This window comes from Anticarsia gemmatalis, chromosome 9, assembly GCF_050436995.1.
Source record: "Anticarsia gemmatalis isolate Benzon Research Colony breed Stoneville strain chromosome 9, ilAntGemm2 primary, whole genome shotgun sequence".
Taxonomy (NCBI): Eukaryota; Metazoa; Arthropoda; class Insecta; order Lepidoptera; family Erebidae; genus Anticarsia; species Anticarsia gemmatalis.
In genome coordinates, this window is record NC_134753.1 from 5099221 (window position 1) to 5118697 (window position 19477).

Sequence of the window (19477 nt, forward strand, 5' to 3'; positions counted from 1 at the left end):
AATAGTCTGTATACAAGTCTCCGTTATCATATTTTGGGATACGTTATATATTTTTATAATCAATAAATATACAAAGTACCACTCACCCATCGACATACAATCTACGGTTACTGGCAATAAAATGCTAAAGTAATTGTGACAAGTGGAAATTATTCGAACTCTCCATACCTATATTTTATTTTTATTTTTTTATTTTTTGAAAGACAACTCCCGCAGTAAGAATTGCTCTTGTGTCGCGGGGACTTTTACAAACATACAAGCAACGGACACAAAGCACAGCCAGAACCGAAACAATTATTTGTGGATCGCACAAATAATTGTCCCGTGTGGGAATCGAACCCACGACCTCCCGACGCAATGGTTGCGGCGTGGTGACCTAAACCACTGCGCCACGGAGGCAGTCAATGTTAGTAGTACCGAAACGTTAGACAAAAATAAACGGTACCAGGGCGACAGAATTTTAAGGATACACCCCGATTGGGACGCGGTCGTCCGAGTTCGATTGAATACGTGCTTTACTTACAATACAACGAAACGATTTCGTGGGTCCACCTATGGATATCAATCTGTACACGGTATTAAAGATAAACTGTATTTTGAAAATGTTGTTTTTTGTCATTGGTCCTTTAAAATGCCATATGAATATCGTGTTTTTTATATTGCGAATGCTTAGCTATGCAGGTATTTAAAGTGTTTAAACCACACTAGTCACGAAGTGTCGACAGCTGACAAACGTGGCTAAGTTAAGATAATCTAATATGACATTTCGGGGTAGAGAAAAAATACAAAACATCTTGATGTGGAGATTTAGATTAATGATATCACATAAATAAGGATAAAAACTAAGGTGTCGAAAAGGATGTTTTCTAATAATTAAGTCCGGTATATTTTCCTCAGAAAATACTGATGCAATCAATACCAATAAGCTGTGTTGAAAAATTATTACACGGATATTTTTCTACTTACTGCCGCCGTATTTGGAACTTTCATACATATTTATTAAACAAGTAGGATGTATTAGACAGTGGGTGTAAAAACACTGATATCATTAAATTGTACCTACATTAAAATTGAGAATTTGTTGCTTTGAATTAATTTTTATGGTGCTGCATCCACTGGATCGGCATTTTGGTGTCATAGAAATTAATAAAGATCCTCTCTCTGATTCCGACACAGTGGACGAGAAGCTTAAAGCTGTATATTCTCCTTATTCTGCTTATTCCCCTGTAAATTTATTTATTTAACACTTTTATTTACAGCTAATTATATGCAATGGATAAATTCAATATTTGAGAGAAGGCCGATTAAAACTTTACACAGATGATTTTATTTTATTATATCCCATTGGAAACTTAACAAGATTGAAGGCAGCAATATGAAATTATACATACTTTTATTTCAATAACTCAATCAAATTCTAAAACAGCACGTAGTTTCAATACAAATTCGTCATCACCATCATTAAAATCCAATCAATTTCTCTTCCATCACAACGTATATTTAGTAAATAATGAACTATTTTCTCAGTTAACGAGTGTATAATCAAATGTTGGGAGCGGAAGCGGGGGCCCAACGCGATTAGCCGACGGCTCCTGAAAGTTAATGTATTTAATAGCTAAGCGAATCGAGAGGAAATTGCGCCCTAGTTGCACAAGGACCCACGAATTTGGTTGATTGGGCACTGGGTTAGATGACGATTGCGTATTTTGATATAGATCTCGAAATGTTTATCTGCTGAATGTTTTGATATTCGCATGATGGTATATTTTAATCGTTACTGATTTTATGTAACGTTTTTTGTGTTTAGCTTCTGCCTCACCGCCAATAACACTATACTAATTAAATGTATATAATATGATAAAGTCGTATTTATTCGACTGCTAAGCAACCATGTTGAAACAAAAGTCCTACCTTACGTTTAAAAGATGTATGTATGTATATTTTTAATATTGACGTCATGAAAGTAAAGCAAGAATAATGAGCTTATAAATGTTTATTTCCTAAAAAGGGTTCATTGTCCGATTACAGGGCAAGAATTGATGAAAAAGTATGGAAAATAAGTACTGTTATTCATTGAATTTCTATGACAATAGGTTATAGGAATCGGCCGAGGACAAATTAAAATCGGATCGAACAGACAATGGCCTATCATCTGTCAATCTGACTAATTGTTGAGTCATTAAGTAACCAGTCTACTAACCTGTAACACTTTGTATGTAGTTTCTTTTATCAGTATCGTGTGGTATAATACTAAAACAGTTTAGTATGTTGGTCAACGCGACGTATTTTTATGTTGGACGCTAATTTTACTATGAAATAACTTTATTAAACATTTATTTTTTAAGTATTTAGGTGCTAAGGCTTGTTGTATCTTCACAAAATCTGAGGAAACCCGTGCCGTAGCGGTAGGACTGCAATATGTTAAATGTTCTCTTGATAAGTTTGTATATAAAAGTTGACAGTTTAACCTGGTTTAAAGAAATTTTAAATTCAATTTTTTTGTAACTTAGCAAATTAAATATTTTCTTTAATTACTAATAAATCATAAGGAACATTTGTTTTGTTGTATCTACGTGACCGGAAATCAGAATCTCGGCCATAACTTAGTCCGAAACTAGTTTCTATATAAAAGTCCGTGACATTGAGAGGCTGTTTCTCAAAATAAGTGTACAATCACCGAGGAAATGCGGAGGCGGTAGGCACAATTATGTTATTTTAGCGGACCCGGGTAAAACCGTGACTCAGAGACGTCGTAGAAGATAAAATCTTTGCTATCATAGGCTAAAGTGTTAAGTAAAGTATGGGTAAAGTCATGAAACTTATAAAGTTAGTGTAAGGAATTGAAGATTATTAAGAAAAATAGAATAATAAGGTTGTCTTAGAATCAGTCTTAATATTTTTTTTATACCAATGGTATTCAGAGTTTTGCTTTAAGATTTAAAATATTTGGGAGGCTTTAAACGAAAAATATTTATTCTTGACCCCGGGTTTCATGCGAGTCTGATGAACTCAGATAATTTTCATAACTTCCTACATTTACAATATAGTTTTAAGAACTTATAATTTCCTATATAATAAGAAATATTACATTTTAAAATACTGTTACCCTTGGTTAAAGTGTTTCACTCTTTCAAATGTGATAGTTTGGTATACCATCTAAGGAGGCTCGCATCTGCGCGTAAGTTTTTGAGCTGATATGTGTTGATACTGTACACAGGTTTCTACATTACCTGCCAGCTGTAAACGAGTAAAGCCAGTGAATACGTGACTACGGTCAGCATGAAAAATATTATCAATGCATTTGATAATTTCTAAGCGATTTGAAGTGAGCGGCCTTCGTCAAAAACTGAACATACTCGTACATATGTACATATTTGGAAAAAATAAATAGCATTTTTTTGTAGCAGGTAAGCGGGTTTCATCATTGGCAATTGATTACGACTTGATATGAGATGCCCTGAGTTTTCCTATTGAGTTGATTAGTAAGTTAGTTTGCTTCCAAATGGTTTTGTAGTAGTACTAAAGGTAAATAAAGAGGACATTGACCTGTCCAATGATTCATGTTGCAAGACTTCTGTGCGTTAGAAAGAAGTTAAGAAATCCCCGTGAATTAATACTATAAAAAAACCTGAAATTCTTAAGAGTTACTAGAAATGCTGATGACTAAAAACATTATTTATTGGATTGGAGGTGTTAAAATGTTAACCTCAAATAGACCAGTAATGTTAACAAATAGTTTTTTAAAACAAGATATTTTCATTTCTTCTTTCCGTACAATGTATATTATAAAAAGGTAGATTTCGTAAGGAATAAAGTGAAAAAGAAAATTACATCTGTCAGTAATGAGAAAACTGATAGATAAATACGACATCTTCTCATTAAGTTGCATTCGGCAAATGAATAACTCATGGCGGTAGGAAATATTCTCAAAACAGACATGATACATTATACCGGCAAAATTAATAAAACATTTCCAATCTCCAATAAAATACCCGAAAACGGACTATGATTTGCGCGTCAGGACTAAATTGCTCACACGTCATACGATTTAATAACAATAGTGACGTAAACATGGCAATTATTAATAAAATATATTATAAGTAATCAATATTGTGCGAACGCTACGTACAGGAACAACAAAACTACGTATTCGAGTATTTAATGTACGGTCTTGACCTCGCAAGATCCAGTATAGCGAAGCGGACCAATGCGATCTGGTCGCATCAACTAGTTATAAAACATACTTATTTAAAACACTCATTTATTTATTAAAACAATATTATTTATTAAAACTTATTATACTCAGTAATGTTTAGTTGTTTGTGATATAAAGTGCTATTTATTAACAAAATGTGGAAACGTGTTTGTGTAGTTTTTGTGTCAACACTTTTTTGGAGTTGTGTTCGTAAGTATTTGACAGTTACTGAAAGATTGTGCATGCGATTTGTTACTTTATCTACTTTAGACAAAGGTTAGATTGGTGTGTGTATTTCTAAGGTGATCTTAAATTATCATCAATATTTCTGTGCAGTAAATCGAATAACCTAAACAAGTCACGTTGTACACAGATTTAGAACGTGAGTAGATGGATATCGTTATAAAATGAATATTATTAAGATAGAAGCAATGTGATAATAAGACAGATTGATTATAGTTAATTATGTACAAGATACATGCATAAGTATGTTAGAATTTTTATTCCGTGAATGAGGAATTGACATTCTGTTGAAGGCTACTTACTACTTATCAAGTCAACTCAAGGATTGTTGATTATTTTATCTATTCTAAATAAATTAAACAGTAAAATTTTCGTTAGAAATTATAAAATTAAGTGAATTAACTTTCTTTCCACTTGTTTTTAAACAAAGCATTTAGAACTATCCAGAATCTCGTCATTCTTTTCACTAGTAATATTAACGAACAATCTAATAAGCTGTGATAAAGAATAAAAACATAATAATGTATATTATGTAAATAAATGAATAAGGAAAAGATGAGACAAACTGGTTCTGAGTTGAACTCACCGTCTAATGTTTATGTTGTGTTTTGTTTCGTAAAATTTTATGTCTTAGTTCACGGTTCACAACAGACATAATATTAAATTTATGTTTGATAGATTTGCCGAGTTAAAAAGTAATATTTAGAGGGGATTCAGTTAGGAACTTACGATTTGAGGATGCCAAGTTAGATATGCAAGTTTCCCCATACAAACAGGGTGATTATAATTCGTGACAAAAACAGTTAAATTCTTGGCCACCTGAAGTTATTCGATTATAAATAATCTGAAATGTTATTTAATTGCGGAAAAATACTTTTTTCGGGCTATAACTGCTAACATAAGACAACCTACTACAGACTACTACTACCTTCAGCCTATACATATATTATGTATGTAGAATCCCATTAAAGTACACAGAGTCCAGAGAACGCCCGTTGGTACGATCCTTACAGACTGGTCTTGCTTCATACGCATTTATACATTTTGTCATAAAGGGCAGTCTATACTATGTTCATCAAATTATATGTTTTAGGTAAATCCAATACATCTCATCTTATTTAAATACAATGACTAGTTCGAGATCCGTGAGCCATGAGCACAAGCTCTGTTTATAGCAAACAACCCTCGTTAGTATGCGACTACCGTTGTTCGATATAAGGAGAATATAAATTAGAGTGTATGCTAAGCTTTGTTCTTAGTTGCATGTAACAAGATGCATTGTGAATAGCTCGGATTAGAATAGCTGAAAAGGATGGTTTTAGTTTTGTTTATTTGCAAAAAAAATTGACGTTTCCTTCTGAGTTTTTTAGGATTAGTTTATGTGTATTAGGAATACAAAGAACTAATCTCAATGGAATAAACCTAAAAAATGTTGTTTTGATATGAGTGAAATTATTGAACATTATGTACTTTTAAATTACGTCTGTTGTTATTTCACAGAAAGCTTATAATAAAACTTTAACGTATATATCATAGAAACTCTTATAAAAATAACATTAAAGCAACTAAATTTTGTTCTTAATTTTACTTTGAAATTTGATCAATCTATTCACACAAATATTTACTTCATTCAATCAAAATAGTGCTACAAATGGATCAATAAATCACAACCAACTGTTATTGTTTCGTTTCTAACATAATTGATAATAATAACGTCAAGCGTTTAATAATAAAGTTGACATCAATTAAGATAACACTACGTACACGTTTCCTCATCTAGAGAAGAGGTTATCGGTCTATTTCAATCATTTATTGGATTATTCCTGCAATTGTGGTTTGAGGGGATCATTTTCATTAAATTATACACATTTAGTTATTAATTAAGGACGCATTGGAGAAGTACTAGTCGGATGTTGCCGAAGGTAGGGTGATTTGGAGGTCTAAGGCTAAGGAAAAAGAAATTCACATTGTAGTTTAGTTTACCAGTCTTACCGAAGTAATCCAGTTAACTGGGATGTTGAGGCCCTCTTTGATTTACTTGAAGTAAATATCGTAGTATTGCTTATCCATACTTTTAATTACTTCAAAACACCCAATGCGGTATTCTAATGTCAAATGCTGTTGTCTTTTATCGGTACATAATAAGCAAGTCAGGTAAATCCAGTACCAACTGGTTTCAATGCTAAGCTAACTTTACATGTAGGTGAACAAGTCAGCATAGCATCAGTTGTAAAAATGTACAGTGTTCATTCTTAAACACGTTCAAACATATAAGCCTAGGATATCTTTACAGATACACAAACCTCAGACGAAAAAACAAAACTTTTAGAAATTACTTTGCACACATCATTACCACATTTAAGACGACTATAAGTCTTATATTAATCGGTGCTGCACAAGACCTCCCTTTGATAATAAAACCTTTTGCTAACAGTTTTCTTTTTCCAGTTTCAGACGATTGTACCACACCTTTAGGGAGGAGCAGTGAATGCGTCTCCCTGTACGACTGCCCTGATCTCTTAACTGCCTTCGAGCAGAGGCCACTGCCGCCCAATGTAGTCAGCTACCTCAGACAGTCGCAGTGCGGCTTCGAAGGTTACGTTCCTAGGGTCTGCTGTGGACCTCTGCCTGATCAGGAGGCAACGCAGAGACCTACGGTAAGGATTTTTGATACTGGTCATTTTATCCTCAAAGTTAGTATATAGCGAAGAGTTTAGCATATTTATATGTATGCCATTATTTTAGTTGTGAATACAAGAAGAATAGTGCAAAAATCACGGTAGCACAACTCGTTCCCACGTTTCCTGTTCTGGATATTGGTCTCATGTAAAAGAGAGTGGACTTATAAGATTTAGTAGAAGAGACCGTCGCACATAGTATGGCAATGAATATTATGCCTGATCAGAATCAATACATTAAGTAGCTCTGTAGCAACAAAAAAATGTTAAGCGTTTGACAAACCCATAATACTTTTGTTCTTATACCAGTTCCATGTCTTTTAGTAAATATTTTTTCACAAACTCTTTTTATGTTAATTTGTAGCGAGATATTGTAGGTAACATATGACTCGGAAAATGATCAAGGTGTTAAGACAGGAGGAAATTGTATTACCAGTGGTCACACGACCTTTACCTTATAAGGCATATAGTGCTATTAATTCCCTCACCGTCTGATGAAGCCGGAACTTTACATAGTAATATAATGTCTCGTGTTAATTTATTGTAACGTTTATTAATGATCAGGTAGTTTCTTCCGATATATTGTGACGTCTCTAGGACGTGACTGTAGGACTATGTTGATTGAATGTGATAAGGTTCCATCTTGTTATTTGTCGTGCAACTAAGTGCTATAAAGAATAGTCACCTTTTGGGTGACTAGCTAGAGATATTATAAAATGTTACGCCAGTTGTATAAAAGAGGAGAACTTGCTCCATATTATATGAATGTCGTGTTGTGGTATACCTATAAGAGGAACATCGGTGGGTCCTTGGTGGACACTTGAGCGCCTTCGACGTTAGATGGACCGCTAACCATTTAAAAATAAATAAATCTTCTTTAAAGCCCGCACCATACAATTAAACTTCAGTTCATTAACCCCGGTATTTTTCTACAGCCACGTCCAAGACCCAGGCCTACAGAGTCTAGCAGCAGTAGCGAGGATTACTCCCCTGATGACTCATCACCAGCTCCTCGCAATAAATGCGGTATTGACACCAACGGGGACAGAATATACGGAGGACAGTTCACTGACCTCGACGAGTTCCCTTGGATGGCGTTGATGGGATACAGAACTCGTAAGTTGTACATATTTATTAATTTTATAATTGTATATACTGTTGAAGTAAAGAACGCTGTGTAAACTCGAATTTAAAGGGCAGTTGGCAGTTTTAAACTTGAATGGTGACAAAATATAGATTACCTAATCCATGGTTGCACGGTGGAACCATGGATTAGGTAATCTATATTTTGTCAATAAACTCAGTGCAACTTACACCGAGTTTATTAGGAAGGCAGAAAATCAGGGAGGTAGCATTTCAGTACGTTGCTACGTTACATCAGCTACATTTTTTAATAGCTGGAAAAGAGAGGTATGTTTGTGATCTGGAGTCAAACAGGTTTAAGGAAATAAACCGAGATAAAACAAAATGTACAAGCATGTACTAACTAAATTAAAAAAAAAACATTGCACTTTTTGTCTTCTCTTTTTTATGGTGTATTCTTTATTCGTCTGATGAATGGACTTTTCCATAACGTATTTTAGTAGCAAAGGGCACTTAAGACCGTCCAATGTCTCGATAAAACAAGTTCTCCCAAAAGACTCGTTTAAGAAATTGATGTTACTACTTGTCGACCTTGTGCTATTTAAGTACAAGTTTTTAACTTTTTTAATAAAAAATATTGCTGTACATCTTTTACTTGCGACATCGCTTGCATTTTATCTACAAATTATTTTTTAATCCCTAGTGATAATATGTTAAAATTACGTTTTGAAATCGACTGGCTTATAGGGACATGAAGTCAGTTTTTACAAAGTACTTTATGTAAATTTTATGTGTTCAAGCAATACTCTGTTAATCGTGTGCGTTCGCGCAGCGGAATGTTGTTGAATTTAAAGATATTAATTATGCAGATATTTAGTGTATGACGTCGTATAATTGTGTATGGTAAAAAAAAAATTGTGTACGCAGCCATTGTGGAGAAATTCACCAAAAACTGATTCCGCTGGGCGAACGTTGTCCTGGCGGAACTTATTTTAATCCATAGACTTTAGAAGAAAAGAGGTGTGTCCAAAAATTAGTGTGTATTTGTGTGTAATTGTGTATGTATGAATAAAATGAGTGCATGCATAAACTTCGGAGAAATTCAAGTTTCCGCTACGCGAACGTTTGGCCATTAGCTAGTTTTCATATAAAGCGCTTACATAGAGAGCTGTAGATTTTTACATACGTTGTTTTGAATTTGTTTATATTTGTTTAAAAAACAGATTTAGAAAAAATCGTAGGGCTTAAAAGATAAAAATATAAACGTAAAATACACTTAATAGGTCTTAGTTCTTAAAGTATGCACTTTGGGGTCTAGATTTTCACGTTTATACAAACCTTGTAAGTATCTGAAACATGTTGCCAAGTATCAATGATGTTCCGTTAGTAATTAAAGAGTTAAAGGACAATTTTACCATGAATAGATCACTGTTTACAAAACAGTCAAATATCACGACGTTCTAAAGGAATTGCATGGTAAAATGTATGCCAAAAATTAGTTTATTCATTCAACTATTCACATGCAAAATTTCATGTCATTAAATTTAGTAATTAAAGAAATCAATTAAAATACTGACGAAGCATCGAAAACCTACATAACCCGACCAAGTTCGGATAGCTACAAAAAAGCGTCCATGCAATATATTTAGGTAACATCCCAAAATTTACCGTATAATACCGGTATTGAATTGGTATAGGTGATAACACAATTGTTGTTTCGATATAATTTAAAGGTCATTTATTTTTGTACACCAAATTTTTGTTCAATTGTTCTGATTTTTCAGCTCCAGAATTGACTGGAATAATTCCGGAGTTCCGATAGGTATTCACATTTTTTAAAAGTTAATATTTTGATTTACATAAAATGAAACATGATTAAGTATGTACTTAATAAAAAAAAAATTTGTACACGGATATTTAAATAGAAAAGTACTAGTTAAGTGAAGATTTGTTTTTATCGTAGATAGTTGGGTTATTATTAAAAAAATATTTTTAATTCAAGAAATGCAATTGTTTTATTTTTTCCTAACGCTTGTGTACGGAACTGTACCATATTAGTAAATACTATATTGGAAGGTTAAGAACGTCTTTTAGATATATGGCTGGGCCGCTTTTTTGTAGCTATCCGAACTTGGTCGGGTTATGTAGGTTTTCGATGCTTCGTCAGTATTTTAATTGATTTCTTTAATTACTAAATTTAATGACATGAAATTTTGCATGTGAATAGTTGAATGAATAAACTAATTTTTGGCATACATTTTACCATGCAATTCCTTTAGAACGTCGTGATATTTGACTGTTTTGTAAACAGTGATCTATTCATGGTAAAATTGTCCTTTAACTCTTTAATTACTAACGGAACATCATTGATACTTGGCAACATGTTTCAGATACTTACAAGGTTTGTATAAACGTGAAAATCTAGACCCCAAAGTGCATACTTTAAGAACTAAGACCTATTAAGTGTATTTTACGTTTATATTTTTATCTTTTAAGCCCTACGATTTTTTCTAAATCTGTTTTTTAAACAAATATAAACAAATTCAAAACAACGTATGTAAAAATCTACAGCTCTCTATGTAAGCGCTTTATATGAAAACTAGCTAATGGCCAAACGTTCGCGTAGCGGAAACTTGAATTTCTCCGAAGTTTATGCATGCACTCATTTTATTCATACATACACAATTACACACAAATACACACTAATTTTTGGACACACCTCTTTTCTTCTAAAGTCTATGGATTAAAATAAGTTCCGCCAGGACAACGTTCGCCCAGCGGAATCAGTTTTTGGTGAATTTCTCCACAATGGCTGCGTACACAATTTTTTTTTTACCATACACAATTATACGACGTCATACACTAAATATCTGCATAATTAATATCTTTAAATTCAACAACATTCCGCTGCGCGAACGCACACCTGTTAATCCAGGATATGATCCTATATAAAAATAATCCCAAGAAGCACGTAAATCCGTACTAAGAAACTCAAATTTAGATTTTTTATTGGACCTACATACCTTCATAAAAATATGATATTATGCGTGCAGGCTGTCGACTACAACACGTGTTTTAAAAACATCGCTTTAACCTTATTGTAAAAGGCATTAAAGATCGTTCAACTAATTGAAAACATCATTTTAATGCGTTTAGTATTAAACTTTTAAATTATATTACGATACGAATACTCATTAGGTTTAATTGTACAGGTATTCCCCTCGAACAGTCTGTTCGTTGTTGAACATTTATTTGTTGTGTTTTTATGATATTACCTTATATTGCTTGGATTAATCTTATGTTTTGTGAAAGAACCCCACCGCTGATAGTTACTGACCTATGTATTTAGTCTTTCAACAAATGGAATAGTTGGACTCACAGTTTTGTGGGTCAGCGCTCTTTCCATAGTAAATGTCAATTGTAGACTACGTTATGACTGGAAATAAGGTTCTTCAAGTACATAACTCCACTTGTACTTTACGCTTACGCGTAATGCTTTCCCGAAACGTTTAGATTAAAGTCCAAATAAAATCAATCATTGTATTAACGATATCCCTTTTGTAATCAGGCAAAGGTACAACCACGTACCAATGTGGAGGAGTACTCATCAATCGTCGGTATGTCCTAACTGCCGCTCACTGCATCACTGGAGCCATTGAAAGAGAAGTCGGATCTTTGTAAGTAACATTCAATAGATTATTTCTAGATTGCTGCCTCCGTGGCGCAGTGGTTTAGGTTACCACTGCGTCGGGAGGTCGTGGGTTCGATTTCCAAACGGAGCAATTATTTGTGCGATCCAGAAATTATTGTTTCGGGTCTGTTTGTGCTTTGTGTCCATTGTTTGTATGTTTGTAAAAGTCCCCGCGACACAAGAGCAATTCTTAGTGCGGGAGTTGTCTTTTTTATAAAAAACAATAAAAATATATACTTATTATTATTATTATTTAAGATATTAGGCAACTGTCGTTGTTGTCTTCGTTTGCTAATGCAAAGATCATGTTAAAATAGATACTTGGATTTTTTTGTAGAAACTAATCACTACACAAAGTCTATTTAAGACTGTTTATTTGCTAGTGACCGTTTTAAAGTACCCATTGTAACATTGTTTCCCTTTAATTGTGATTGTTGTGCACTTAAGCTAAAGTGAAATAGCATGTATCACTGATAAAGACTATTAAAGTCATCCTTACAAGTTTAAGGTAACAGAAATTACTTTTTTCAATAAAAAATCTAAAAATTATCTCTAAATAAAAATCGCAAATGTTTTTTTACCTCTTAATCTATTACGTTCGCTATAAATCTCAAATAGAACTTAATTGAACTTGGATTTGCTGAACCGCGAAGAAAAAATCAACCTTCGCTAGATACAATTTTGAATATTCATCGAAACCAGTTTGAATACAGCGAGATATTAAATATTTCTATAAAAAAGGCACAAAAAGGTTTCGATACTGGAGGCTGTTGACGTATGCACGTAGACAACATGACGCACGGTGAAAAAAGTACTGTTATATACTGACTAGTACCGACTTGATTCAATAAGTACCTAAATATTTGGCTGACAAAAGGAAAGGCAGTTTAATCGTTAACTTGATCAGAGTAAAGTTTTCTTTGTTACATGTTTATAATTCTGTTATTTAACGCTTTAATTTAGTGAAAATAAATATTGTACAATCTGACAAACTTTGCAACACAGAGTTTGTTATCGAATCAGACTAAAAACTATTGATTTAAATATAAAAAACTAGTGGAAATTTACTAAAAATACGTAGCGCATAAACAAACGCATTTTTTGCGTATTTCAAATATAAATTATGTTGTTTGCCAATATTCTATTTGTATACTATTAATAGATAACAGTATCATACATTTAATTGGCGTGTTATGTAATTATTATGATTTGTTTTGAGATTTATAATTGTAATTATGTAAATAACAGAAACAGAAACATAAACGATTGATTACACTGAATTAGTCGTAATTGCAAAGCGCATGTTTTTCACACAACTAGCAATTTTGTCGAGAAAGTATAATCAATGTATATTTAAATCATCCAATTTAGGGAAAGAATCTAATATGTGAGTATTTCAGAAAGATAAGAGCTTTCCATACTAGGTAAGTATAACTATAGCGGTAATTACTTTAGCCGGTATTATCGAAAATCAACAATTTGACATTTATAATGTACTGAAAATTTGTTCCTTCAGTATCCGCTAGGGGCGCTGATCAGATTTCTTTACGAAATTTGTAGAAAATCACGCTACTATACATAAGCGTGTTCAAGCACACACCTTTCAGCTGTATTTAAGAAATGTAACCAATATTTTCATTGTTATAGATCAACAGTCCGTCTCGGTGAATACGATACTCAGTCTGACGTGGATTGTCTGGACAGTACCTGCGCGGACCGTCCTCAGGAGATCCCCGTGGCGTCTTCCTTCCCCCACCCTGGATACATCGATGGAAACAAAAACAGGAGAGACGATATCGGCATCGTGAGGCTAGCGAAAAGAGCGACTTTTTCATGTAAGTATACTTTTACTTATTATATTATGAATAGTTAGTGGTCAACCTGGTTTCAAAGTTGTCCAAACTGCCGGAGCACGCTCAGTTCAAGTATATCTAATCTAACTCTAAGGTTACTTAATATACTGATGGTTTATGGAGAAGTGAGCGCAACAAACGCCTTAATTTTCGCTAAAAGAGTATGTTTGATCAACACATTTCGTACTCTTGCCATCTGGATTAGGTTGTGCTTATGATGTGTCTCTGTGGGTAAAGTAAAAAAAACACTTAGATTTTAAGATAAACGTGTGTACTACGCACGATATTTAAGAGAAGATTAAGACAATATGTTAATCGTCCTCCTGATGAGTTTAAAGTACTACAGCTAAACCACAATGTTATTGCTTAATTGTCTTTACAATATGTATATTTTAAAGGTCACATTGTATTTACACAAGATTTTTAGCTCCTTTAGTTCTTTAAACACTAAAGACCTTTACATAAAATCAAGCTCTCGTTTGCACTTTAATTTATGTTCAAAATTTTCATTCAACCGTGCCTTATTTATTAGAAAATCTGATTTACTCACTCGAAAAATAAAATTAGTATTAATTTAGGAGGTTTTCATAAATAATACTTAGAATTTTGAATATTAGAATTACATAGTAAATGAGAACATTATTCAATTACAATGCAGTTTGATTTCAAACAACTTATTGTATTCGCTTTAAGCTTTGACTAATGTAGCTTGTAAATTTAATCATAGCTTTACAAAATGTAAATAAATAAATAATTTTATGCATTCATCGCTGGCTCATTCATCATTGGTTAGCAGAGTGAGTTAAGTGGTTATAGATGTCAAGGAAATAAAAGCATATTATTTTATCGCGTTAAGCAAAGTCTTCGTAAATTAGTAAAACTAACTTAACCTAGATAATACAAATAGTTCCTTTGCATCACACTTTCTCCTTAATTGAAAATGCGCTCGCTCCATTCTTTCACAGTCCAAACAAGATGTTAAGACTACTTTTTTTCCAGATTACGTGCAACCAATCTGCCTGGTTGATGAGAGTGAACGACTGACTCCAGGCAACGACGTGTTCGTCGCAGGTTGGGGAAAAACCCTCGACGGTAAGCGATCACTATTGATTTTGTACCATTCTGCGAACAAGTAAATAAACCAGAATCATTGAATACGGGTTTTACCTACAATTATATTTTAGTATAACGATAAATATCAAACATTGTCTTGAGTTTTTTTGAGACTTATTTTAGTAGATGCGGTGCTTTGGGAAATACGTAACGTAATACTGTAAATAAGGCTTTACCAGGATGTGGTTTGAACTAAAGATTAGCTGTTAAAATGCACCTTTTTGTGGTATTAAGCGTAATTTGCCGAGACGAAGAAGTATGATGCGTTATTGACTCCTTCAATGTTATTTTGACCGAACATTTTCTTTGCTACAATAAGAGTTTAGTCTCGTTTCAATATATATATATTAATAAAAAAAGAAAAATTGAATAGTTGGCAGTACAAGACAAGTGCACACACGTATAAACGTCATTGATTCCACTATTTTTATAAGTTTGTTTTGTGCAGGATATTTAATAGAAAAAATATTTACAGTATAATTAAATTAAATTGCATGTAAATAAGGAAAATAAGGATTTTCATGATGTAGTTGTAATTACGCCATTTATCATGTTGTTTTGACACCACCATTAGTCATTAATTCATTAACTGTTTATTAATTAGTTTTGTTGAGAGGAACTGAATACATTAATTCCTATACAAACATAAATTACAAATATTGCTTTATTGATAGGTAGCGAATCTATGTTAAGGCTTTTTGAGTAGCAGGATAAATTCTGCCCCACCGTGTGCGTTCGCGCAGCGGAATGTTGTTGAATTTAAAGATATTAATTATGCAGATATTTAGTGTATGACGTCGTATAATTGTGTATGGTAAAAAAAAAATTGTGTACGCAGCCATTGTGGAGAAATTCACCAAAAACTGATTCCGCTGGGCGAACGTTGTCCTGGCGGAACTTATTTTAATCCATAGACTTTAGAAGAAAAGAGGTGTGTCCAAAAATTAGTGTGTATTTGTGTGTAATTGTGTATGTATGAATAAAATGAGTGCATGCATAAACTTCGGAGAAATTCAAGTTTCCGCTACGCGAACGTTTGTCCATTAGCTAGTTTTCATATAAAGCGCTTACATAGAGAGCTGTAGATTTTTACATACGTTGTTTTGAATTTGTTTATATTTGTTTAAAAAACAGATTTAGAAAAAATCGTAGGGCTTAAAAGATAAAAATATAAACGTAAAATACACTTAATAGGTCTTAGTTCTTAAAGTATGCACTTTGGGGTCTAGATTTTCACGTTTATACAAACCTTGTAAGTATCTGAAACATGTTGCCAAGTATCAATGATGTTCCGTTAGTAATTAAAGAGTTAAAGGACAATTTTACCATGAATAGATCACTGTTTACAAAACAGTCAAATATCACGACGTTCTAAAGGAATTGCATGGTAAAATGTATGCCAAAAATTAGTTTATTCATTCAACTATTCACATGCAAAATTTCATGTCATTAAATTTAGTAATTAAAGAAATCAATAAAAATACTGACGAAGCATCGAAAACCTACATAACCCGACCAAGTTCGGATAGCTACAAAAAAGCGGCCCAGCCATATATCTAAGAGACGTTCTTAACCTTCCAATATAGTATTTACTAATATGGTACAGTTCCGTACACAAGCTTTAGGAAAAAATAAAACAATTGCATTTCTTGAATTAAAAATATTTTTTTAATAATAACCCAACTATCTACGATAAAAACAAATCTTCAATTAACAAGTACTTTTCTATTTAAATATCCGTGTACAAAATTTTTTTTATTAAGTATATTACATATTATTGCCCTCTCTTTTCTTCAAGGATGGAAGTACCGTTTCAAGCGGGAAGCCGCGCGCGTCCTGTTCGACTAGCAGTTTGTGGAATATTCCACAGACGTTAAATTACGTGCGTTCACAAGAATATAATTAAATCAAAATATTAACTTTTAAAAAATGTGAATACCTATCGGAACTCCGGAATTATTCCAGTCAATTCTGGAGCTGAAAAATCAGAACAATTGAACAACAATTTGGTGTACAAAAATAAATGACCTTTAAATTATATCGAAACAACAATTGTGTTATCACCTATACCAATTCAATACCTGTATTATACGGTAAATTTTGGGATGTTACCTAAATATATTGCATGGACGCTTTTTTGTAGCTATCCGAACTTGGTCGGGTTATGTAGGTTTTCGATGCTTCGTCAGTATTTTAATTGATTTCTTTAATTACTAAATTTAATGACATGAAATTTTGCATGTGAATAGTTGAATGAATAAACTAATTTTTGGCATACATTTTACCATGCAATTCCTTTAGAACGTCGTGATATTTGACTGTTTTGTAAACAGTGATCTATTCATGGTAAAATTGTCCTTTAACTCTTTAATTACTAACGGAACATCATTGATACTTGGCAACATGTTTCAGATACTTACAAGGTTTGTATAAACGTGAAAATCTAGACCCCAAAGTGCATACTTTAAGAACTAAGACCTATTAAGTGTATTTTACGTTTATATTTTTATCTTTTAAGCCCTACGATTTTTTCTAAATCTGTTTTTTAAACAAATATAAACAAATTCAAAACAACGTATGTAAAAATCTACAGCTCTCTATGTAAGCGCTTTATATGAAAACTAGCTAATGGCCAAACGTTCGCGTAGCGGAAACTTGAATTTCTCCGAAGTTTATGCATGCACTCATTTTATTCATACATACACAATTACACACAAATACACACTAATTTTTGGACACACCTCTTTTCTTCTAAAGTCTATGGATTAAAATAAGTTCCGCCAGGACAACGTTCGCCCAGCGGAATCAGTTTTTGGTGAATTTCTCCACAATGGCTGCGTACACAATTTTTTTTTTACCATACACAATTATACGACGTCATACACTAAATATCTGCATAATTAATATCTTTAAATTCAACAGCATTCCGCTGCGCGAACGCACACTGCCCCACCGCCGGGCAAGCGTCTTTTGGCGAAAAAAGGAGGTCTTGAGGCTATACAGTTAACTTGACCAGATTCATTATTTACCTAAAGAGCCCGGAGGATACTAGGTATTGAACCGTGTTTAACCATATTTTCATCTTTCCAGGTCGCAACAGCCCCATCAAATTAAAGCTCGGCCTGCCAATCTTCAAAAAAGATGACTGCGTCAGCAAGTACAGAACTCTTGGAGCTGTTCTTGGGGAAAACCAGCTGTGCGCTGGTGGAGCCTTCGCCGAGGATGCTTGTCGAGGGGACTCCGGCGGCCCTCTCATGAAGAAACGACCTGACGGTGTCTGGGAAACGGTAGGAGTGGTCTCCTTCGGCTACGGCTGTGGAAGAGACGGCTGGCCTGGAGTGTACACCTCAGTAGCCGGATACATCGACTGGATAAAATCGACTCTCCAATCCTCGAATCAGTGATGCCATTATACTAGTCTGTCCTCATCAAAATTTAACTGTGAATTGTTGCCATTTTTTTCTGATAAGTTTTAGGCGTTTTTACATTATCCGACATTGTATTCTGACAAAAACTGTAGGGTTAAGTTTTGGTATTTTTTATTACAGAAATAAATATAATTGAATAAATGTAGTGTTTATGTCATGAAATTATGACTGCATTGCAGCATGCTTTGGTACTTTTGCTACAAAGAGAGTAAGTTGCAAAAACTAGATGTGAAGTAGGCTGAAATGTAGCAAGTTTATGTCGTGTGTATGTCGTGTCGTGTCGGTGTCGGATAGTGTAAAAATGCCGTTTTTGTGGTACACGGTCCAGTGTTTTGATGGAATAATGTGATGTTGTTTTATACTATAGTAAAATATAATTTTATAGGAAAACGGTGTTTGTTTCATTGAGTTTTCCACGTATTTAAGATTGTTATTGTAACTAATTGGTTATTAATGATTTGTGTTATCTTAAGTACGTAATATATATGCAGTTATGTAGTTATAATGTACTTGTATCTTTGATATTAATTATAAGTCAATCAGTTATCCTATTAACTGAAACGTATAATGAATTATTAATAACTGCTAGTATCTTGAACTACATCAATAGTAAAGGTACTTTTAGTCGATTGAGGAAAAACTAAAAAAAAAAAAAATATGTCGACTTTAAAATAGACCAGAATCCTGCATATCTAAACATTCTTGAATACATATGTCATCCGTCATCAAATTTCATAGTAAAATGAACATAAAATTCCACTTACGTATATTTTTTACTGAAGAAATAAAATATCGGTATTTACTTTCAATATAAATGGTAGAAGTGCGTGATGCATTAGTAATGTGCTGTCAACCTTTCCAATTAGCCAGCCGAGCTCTGAGTGGGCTTGCCGCAATAGTTCAACGAGTTGGGATTTGAACTCACGACCTTTCATACAATTGTATTAGGGACGTCACGAAACGTATGTAAAAAGACAGTATTATTATAAAATTCTAATATACTTTACTTAACTTGACCAACGTGGTGGACTTCTTCTATCATTGCGGGAAGAGACCCTTTCCCAGCTATAGGACAGTATATGTATTTATAACTCATAATATTAAAATCAAAATAGTTTATTTGTTATAATACACACATAGGATTATACGAATGTGTGCGTTCCAAAATATAATGACGTCACTACTTTATTATT

The 19477-nt window shown here is 33.3% G+C and overlaps 1 protein-coding gene across 1 annotated transcript; it reads left to right on the top strand.

The window, feature by feature from the left end:
* The first annotated feature begins 4049 nt into the window (after positions 1-4049).
* LOC142975290 (phenoloxidase-activating enzyme 1-like) lies at positions 4050-18703 on the top strand. Its single transcript, XM_076118047.1, has 7 exons — positions 4050-4405; positions 6887-7095; positions 8052-8232; positions 11768-11876; positions 13538-13725; positions 14743-14835; positions 17947-18703. The coding sequence occupies exons 1-7, from the start codon at positions 4351-4353 to the stop codon at positions 18258-18260; spliced, it is 1149 nt and encodes a 382-aa protein (XP_075974162.1). The 5' UTR covers positions 4050-4350; the 3' UTR covers positions 18261-18703.
* The last annotated feature ends 774 nt before the right edge of the window (positions 18704-19477 follow it).

Bases quoted from the DNA above. Each gene is read 5' to 3' on its own strand.
- LOC142975290 (XM_076118047.1), top strand. From the start codon at position 4,351: ATGTGGAAACGTGTTTGTGTAGTTTTTGTGTCAACACTTTTTTGGAGT. The intron at 8,233-11,767 runs GTAAGTTGTACA...TTTTGTAATCAG, and splicing joins GTTGATGGGATACAGAACTC to GCAAAGGTACAACCACGTAC. The intron at 13,726-14,742 runs GTAAGTATACTT...CTTTTTTTCCAG, and splicing joins GAAAAGAGCGACTTTTTCAT to ATTACGTGCAACCAATCTGC.